The 7795-nt window shown below is 42.5% G+C and overlaps 1 protein-coding gene across 1 annotated transcript in view; it reads left to right on the forward strand.

The window, feature by feature from the left end:
• Window positions 1–5947: 5947 nt before the first annotated feature.
• LOC144124753 (uncharacterized) overlaps window positions 5948–7795 on the forward strand; it is a 3462-nt gene continuing 1614 nt past the window's right edge. The window contains exons 1-3 of the mRNA XM_077657617.1: window positions 5948–6048; window positions 6411–6467; window positions 6855–7000. Coding sequence (XP_077513743.1) covers window positions 6416–6467; window positions 6855–7000 — 198 coding nt within the window. The 5' untranslated portion in view covers window positions 5948–6048; window positions 6411–6415. The remainder of the gene's footprint in view (window positions 6049–6410; window positions 6468–6854; window positions 7001–7795) is intronic.

Genomic DNA, 7795 nt, shown 5'->3' on the forward strand with positions numbered 1-7795 from the left:
ATGGGGGCATATCGAACTTATTGGTTTTGCTTCTGTTACAATATGCGTTTTTTTCCTAGAATGAACGGAAGGTTGTGAAGAAAAGCGCAATGACACCATCCGTCTCTGTGAACACGAAGATAAGCACCCTGATAGAAACGTTGGATGTGCTCAGAGAGGAGAGAGAATGAGACAACGGCAGGTTTAGGTTATTAGTTTGGGCAACAGTTTTCCCCAACAAGGCGCACATTTCCTGAGAATCTGACGGCAGTCTGTAAAACACCTATCAGTCCAGCATCAAAGTTTCGTGCAATATTGGCGCTTATTTTTGCCGCAAGCAAATTATATATCTTAGTTTTCTACGAATTGCTAGGATGTTCACGCAGTCTTATATAGGGAGCACTCAGAACTGAAAGTCTATAAGACACCTTATTTCGCAAAGTAGTCTTTAGTTAATTTATTAATGAGGCATGCAAACCTGTGCTTCACCACCATTTGTTTGAAAAATGAAATATCTCTACCGCGGTTCGAGCAATTTTTAAAGATATTTCGGTGAAGTGGCAACCTTGGTTCCTTACATGGAAGAGATTCAAAGAGCCGGGATTCCTTTGTGCCAGTTTAGCTTACCGACAACTTATACTCAAGCTACTACATTTGTAAACCGAAGTCACGGTTATTTTTCTGATAGGACAAGGATTTGGCTGCACACCGTGTCCGTGGGGGGATGAATTTAGCGCGTAAAATATAGGTACTCAAGGATATATGCTGATGCTTTTCTGTACGCAATCCATATGTGACGGCAGTGTAGAAATATCTTAAGAGGCAAAAAATGTTAAAAAGGCTGAAAACCTGTATCTGCGCCTTAGGCAGACGCAGCAGTGAAAAGCACAACAACGAAATTCAAGGAACAACTTTCTTCCGCATTTAATCAGACCCTTCCTATTCATGTGCACTACCAACTCATCGCGTAGACTGCGATGAGAACTCTTTAAATGGGAGTCGTTCATTGTCGTCGTTAAAAAAGTCTAGGGAGAAAAGAAAACACAAAAGTGCGTACCCGAATCACCAAGTGCATCTGAAGAAACTTGTTTCTGCCGAAGCGCTGTATGTCAGTACAATATACAGCGAGAACTTCCCTTCACCAAACACAAACCTCATTCGAATTATGCACCGAAGGTTTCCGAATGATCAACAAGTTAAAATCCGAATACTCAAGAAACCATCCATGAAGCTTCAGCGCATCCGGTTATTATTGAGTCTTTATAAAGGACTGAAAACAAGACAATTATATTTCAGCTCAATGGTCCAGAAAATGAAAAATTAGGGCTATTGAATCAGGAAGGAGATGGTCCTTCAATGCTACTACCGCCGTCTTCAGGAGACGTGCTACACCGCTGCTTACAGTTCTCAGTGCTTCTGCCATGCAGGAGGACATCGCACGTGCATTCATTTCTTTCTCGGACTTGAAGAACACTGTTTTAAAGTGAGACGACCAAGAAACGAATGAAAAAGATTTACTCCTTACAGTTTTTGAAAGCAACGAGTGCGAGATTGCGGGCGTTCAGAGGACACAATTCCATGAAATCCTCGCCTCTCGTTTACTGTGTGCTTTTAACCATGGGGCTGTGCACACACTTTCGTAAACTGTAAGACGATAGCATCCTCATCATACCCAGCAGTCCTGGACAAACGCTTTTTGAGCGGGAAGCTGTTTACGAAAGCAATTTTTTCATATTATGCAAGGTTTTACTATAACAATCACTATACTCCTAGATATAGATGCGTTTTTGCTATCGTCATAAGGGTTCCCTATTGCTTTTCTATGGCAGTCTTAAATGCTTGATGCGATTTGTGGAAAAACTTTAAAGAATGATTTTGCTACATAATAGAATTATGAATATTACCTTTAATAATTTCATGAGTGTGTCTTAAAGATTCCAAGTTTTCAAAATTTTTGTCCGAAAATGCTCGACAACTGCGTTTTTCAAGACTTCAAGACTTGGCTCTCTAAGATTTTTTGAACAGCAGACCTTCTGCAAGAGTGCCATCCACACAATGGATAGCCTCTCAAAGACCATATACGTGCCTAAGTGGCCAACCTTTCTGGAGGAAATAACGACGGCTAATATATGAAGTGTGTTCGATGCGCCATTGCATGAGAAAGGCGCCAAATATAAAAGCAAATTGAAAGCTTAACCAATATGTTAGTTTCTGTCGCTGCCCTATGAGGCCAAACGCTGGGAAGCTATTATTTCAGACGCAGCTGCGTGTCAGAATAGGGCTGCGTTACTTTTTGTTTGATATAGAGTGATCTGCAGCACCACCAGCCAACTGCGCCACCCGTCGAAGCACAGATGCAAGTTCCGTCACATTAGCCACGAAAGAACGTTCTAATTTTGCGTTATATCTCACATATGTGCACACGGTAGGATATGATTTTATAAACATGTTGCAAAAACATTCTATCCAGGCATTCTAACCTCAGTTTTTTGTGAAGCCAGTTAGTTGGCCAATGAAAGCGGGTACTGCGTGATAGCTCATGGAGGAAAAACACAATATTGCGTAACAGGTGAGATAAAGCTATCGGGCGATCCTCAATAAATTCCTCTCTGTACACATGTTTGCTAATTGCTCGCTTGAATCATGTCTGCACCTGAGATAAAAAGAAGTTCCGCAGCACCGATTACATTGCATCGTAGCGCAGGATATTTCTTCATGGACCAGCAGATACATTTGCTGCTCTATTTGGGACAGAATTAGTTTAAACAAGATTGTTATCGTTTGCCGAAATACAAAAATAACGCGGGGAAACAGACTAATTGTTGAATGGCGTGACATCCTGTAATACCCCTGTTGTGCCCGTTGAGACCTCTCCTAAGTGTCACGTTACTATATATAGTACCTCACGAGCCCGTTTCCATGCAGTAGGACGGCATGGTTCACTCGACAAACTGTGACTCCAAACCTTGTCACTGTAATAAAACAGAAAGAAGGTCATAGGGCCTGTTTATGCCAGCCAAATTATAGGGTTAGATTAAGCTCGGTAGTAGCATCCAAGTGTACAATAGAAGGGCCCATAATCCTCTTCTTCTTCACCTGCATGTACCGACTCACGTCACTCAGAATGCACAGGGTAACGTCAGCTGCACATAATACAAGATTAATATACCCGATTTTATCAATATGTTTGATATCTTTTCGCTACCGCGCGCGTCTAGTGCACTGCATGCATATTGGACGTGCTATCGAATAATATTAGGTCTCATATCAGAAATCTCTCGTCAAGTGTGTCTTGTGACGGCGCAAAGCATGAAGTGTCGCGAACCAGGGGCGTCAAAGTATTAACTTAATTCCGATTCACCACCGATGAATGTACCACGGACAGCACTCTTAGCAGGAACGCTCGAGGGCGTGTCCTGCACTTATATTAGAGCCGCTGAGCGCTGGGTTCGCGATCATGCCGCACGGTGTGTTTGCGGTGGTTAGCGACAACTGATGCCCTGCTCCCACCCTAACATTGTGTCAGATCCTGCGGGAGAAACCCAGCGGCGCTAATGTTAGTGGAAGACACGCGCTCAAGCGTTTGTGTTGAGCGCGCTGTCGGTAGTACGATTAATCGTAGTAACTGGTAACATGTACTGTAGGGAATTTTATAGTTGAGTGTTTCAGAAATGTATTGCAAGCAGTTAAATCTGCGTTCAGTTGTCTACGAACAATACGACTCCCTGGAAACACCAGGAAACCAAATAAGAATGAGAAGTTCTGTCCGCTTTGGTGGTATCGATCGCATAGCGATGCCAATCTCTATTATTGATAACGTAAGAAAAGTCAAGCGCCTGTGAGGACGCTTGAATATTGTCGAAGCAGCAGCCTGTTGAGCACGCCGTGATGATGAATGGAGACAGAATAATGTGCGTGCTTCACACCTCTTTGTCCTGAACATGTGGACGGACTTTGCATGAAGCATGGGTCTCGGGTATAAGCTATACATCATCGGTGACGATAATCGAGGGAATAGGTCAGGCAAGTATGATAACTTGCCTGACCTATTCTGAACTTGGGATAAGAAGTTCTATGACCTTGACCTAACCTGGAATAAAAAGTCATATGGGAAAAGTCAGTCACATTTAATCCGCTGTCACGAAGAACCTGTTTCCCACAAGAATTACGTTACGACTAAGAGAGCCCTTCCTTAGTTGCATTATTGAAAGGCTCATAAACACTTTTTTGCCAACTTGCTCCCGCCAACACGCACGTCTAAAACTGCTAAACGGACACAACAAAGGAATTGCATGGTCGTCAGGTATAATGCAGGAAGAATAATTGAGACTTTGGGAAAAATACGATTACTTTGTTTATATATAATTTATTGCGAACTTTCCCACGCATGGAGGAATGCTGACTTAACTTGCTTTTTCTTGGCACCGGTTTCTCAGACTCCTTTGTGTTGTTATCACCAGCAGGGTGATACCGACGTGAATGACCGATAGGTTTTATCGCAGTCTTGCAGTGCAGTTAGCTGGATGGGGATTCAGAAGCTTCGTTAACTGAATGACGCAACCATTTTTATTGCAACCTTGTCATCAAAGTCGAGCCTTCTCCAACAAGCAGACATATTGGGACGAAGAAGACGACGAACTGTGCAGTTGCGCGGGCAGGAGCGCTCGGGCTAGGCCAGCAGCCATTAAATCATCTCATTGCCATCGATCATCGTGTCTCTTTCTTCGGCTGGCCGATACGTTACAATATCAGATTTCCAGAAACCTCTACTGCATACTGTTTGAGCGAATAACACAGCGTAACGTGCGAACGTAGCTAAACGCAACCAACTGGCCCCTCAGTATACCTTGTTATTCTATTGCATGCTCTGTGCGAATCACGAGAGATAAGCAGCAAGCAGATGCAGTTACTGAATCAACCTACATGTGACAACCTAGTCAATGACAGTAATTGTGATGAGGATAGAATTTCACACAGCAGCTGGAAGTATGGATTAAGGGGTAAAAATAAAATACGCACTTCAGGAAAGCATAATTTTGAGCATTTTAACGTGATCCATATTAGGCGGCTCTATGCCTTTAGGGAATGATGTGCTACCTGTATACTAAATGTACCGCGCATACGTGTCTTCGTTTCGCGTGTGTTCCTATGGCCGTTGTCTGTCAGGATAAATTACAGGTCGTGAAGGAATGACCCCTAACTCTCATCGACAGTATGAGCTCGTGAAGCGCACCCAGAGAGTACGACTGAAAGAGCTCAAAGTGCATATAACATAAATGAACAACATGTTTGCATTTTTATTTTTTCTTGGAAAGCCTCTGAACGACTAGGAATACAGTTGCTGAGGATATGTGGACAGACTGCGAAATGCTCGTCAGTCAGGTACCATGCTTCGTGTTTTTTCGTGTTATGGACGTAAACTTATGATGCAAAATAAAAGATATCCATGTTTTCTTTGAATCGCTACCACGTCCTTATAAATATTGTATATACCCAGCAACCATCCAGGGTCCAGGATGCACCTCTATTTGTTGATAATACATTATGCCAGCAGGCACACTGTCGCAATAAAAAACAAGGAACGAAATTCTTCAGGCTTCTTTAGTGCGTAAAATGGTTGTTAGCGATGCAAATAACGAGGACGTGAAACCAAAATGTCTGACTCTCGTTCGGAGGCACTGAACTTTCTTTGGAGTGTTTTGCATATTTCCAGGGCTTTTTAATGAACCGGGTAACAGAAGACCGATTCAAAGAGAAGGCCTGTTCTCATTTTGTGCAAGACAGATAGTAAGGTGAGCGCTTTTAAACTCCTCATTTGGTCGCGCCAATGCTTGAGGACCCTCACATCACCACAGAATAGAACACTGATTATATATCATTTAGATACGAGAACTTCCTCTTTCTTTTTATCTTCGGGCAGGTATGAACACCTCCCACTCTGCATTGTTTCGCAGTGACGTAGGGCAGATTCACCTCATTCAGGTATAAAAGGGCAGTACAGCTGCAGAGAATCCACAGCAGTGGGAAGCCTACGATACTTTATACCGCAGCTGCACGCCTCTCGTGAAGGTAAGCGGGGCATCTCCATTCTATAGGCTCAAAAAATTATTTATGTGTGGTAAAAGAACAAAGCCTGCATGATGTCTACTTGCTCGTTTGCTAAATCACTCCGGTGACATATCCAACCAACAAGCTACATAAACACTGACTGCTCATACTCTGATTTCTGCGAGTCCACTTGGCTAGAAAAGCGTAAGAGAAAAACTAATATTGTGTACCGTACAAAATTCATTGAATATCTCAGATTATAAAATATGAGTTTACATAGTGTTCTTTAAGGCAACCAAAAAGTGCAATGAATGAGAATAATATGAAGTTTGCTCAATTTAGTGCTAGAAGTAAAGAATCACTTTAATGAGTGCATTCTGCAGGCATCATGGCACGAATCGTGGCTGTTATCATCATTTCTGCAATCGCCTTAGCAACATGTGAGTACAAAAGTTTGATAACAAAAGATTTTTAAGAAGTAGAAAACTCCATTCAACTTCTTTAAATCGTCTTGGAAATGCAAATTAAGACGAAAGTAAAAATGCAAGATCGCAGGCGAAGCGGCCTTGTCCCGTGATTCTTTCGAAACTCCTGCTTTCGTTCTTTGGAATGATTTTCTCTTAAGGATACAAAATTCACCCGAAATTCATTAAATGATTTTCTTGGCAACATTTCTTCGCTACCAATTTATTTGAAATGATAACCTAAAATAGTTTGCAGCAGAATGTCATACATCGATGCATCAAAGGTTTAGATCCTAATCACGAAAGTTGAAGAGGATGGAGGAAGGAAGATTAAAAAAATTATACAATGCGCATCTTTTTCAGGTTCAGCATATATTCTTCCTGAAGAACCCGACGATAATTTGGACAAGGCTGTAGAGGCTGCAACCAAGCGCATAGCTAACGAAGCCATCCAGACCGGCTTCATTCTCCGTGAAGTGGCAGAGGAGCTTTCGAAAAAATTCGGCGAGGTGAGAAAACGTGTTTTATCAGGAAATTTTTGTGTGAGCATTCAATAGAAAAACAAGTAATCAATAATATTTATTTAGAGGAAAGTTGTTCACCTTATAATTATGTGCTATTTTTCCTATCGCAGCTCAAACGGTTCGGAATCTGGGTGCTCGCTTCAAAAAGAAATGGCAATGGGATAGAATCCAGTACACCAAAGGTGTCGAAGCGCGAAGTGCTGTGCTTAAATTAGAATGATGTAATATCAACTTCAGACCGGAATTTTTAATCTTACTTGGACAGTGCTGGATGTTGACACGCCTGCCGAAAGTATTTATTCGCCAAGAAAGCGGAAACAGCCTTTGTGATCAGTGGCGGGCTTAAAGAGCTCTACCCAATGGTGGAGCGGGTTGCGGCGATAGAAAAGAATAACTGCGCACTAAAACTGTAGTGCTCACAACGCGGCAAGGAATATTCCACATAAGAACAGCTAGGGAGAGCACCGGAGAGTGGAGTCTGGCACACAACCCCTTTGCGACAAGCGACTATCTTGTCTGTGCCACAACCGGAAAAAAGGCAAGGTTCTGGCACCGCGCACAGACAATATCGTCGCTTGTCGCAAAGGGGTTGTGTGCCAGACTCCACTTTCCTGCGGAGCCCGGTACATTGGCCAGACGGGACGTTGCTTAAATAAAGGGTTGCAGGAGTATAGAAATAATCTAGACAATAACAAGGAACTTTCGTACTTGGTAGGCCACTGTAAAAAGTGTGAAGTAATGAAAAAGAAGAAAAATGCACAGTCATGTGGCGTAACACAA

The sequence above is a fragment of the Amblyomma americanum genome, chromosome 3 (assembly GCF_052857255.1).
Source record: "Amblyomma americanum isolate KBUSLIRL-KWMA chromosome 3, ASM5285725v1, whole genome shotgun sequence".
Taxonomy (NCBI): Eukaryota; Metazoa; Arthropoda; class Arachnida; order Ixodida; family Ixodidae; genus Amblyomma; species Amblyomma americanum.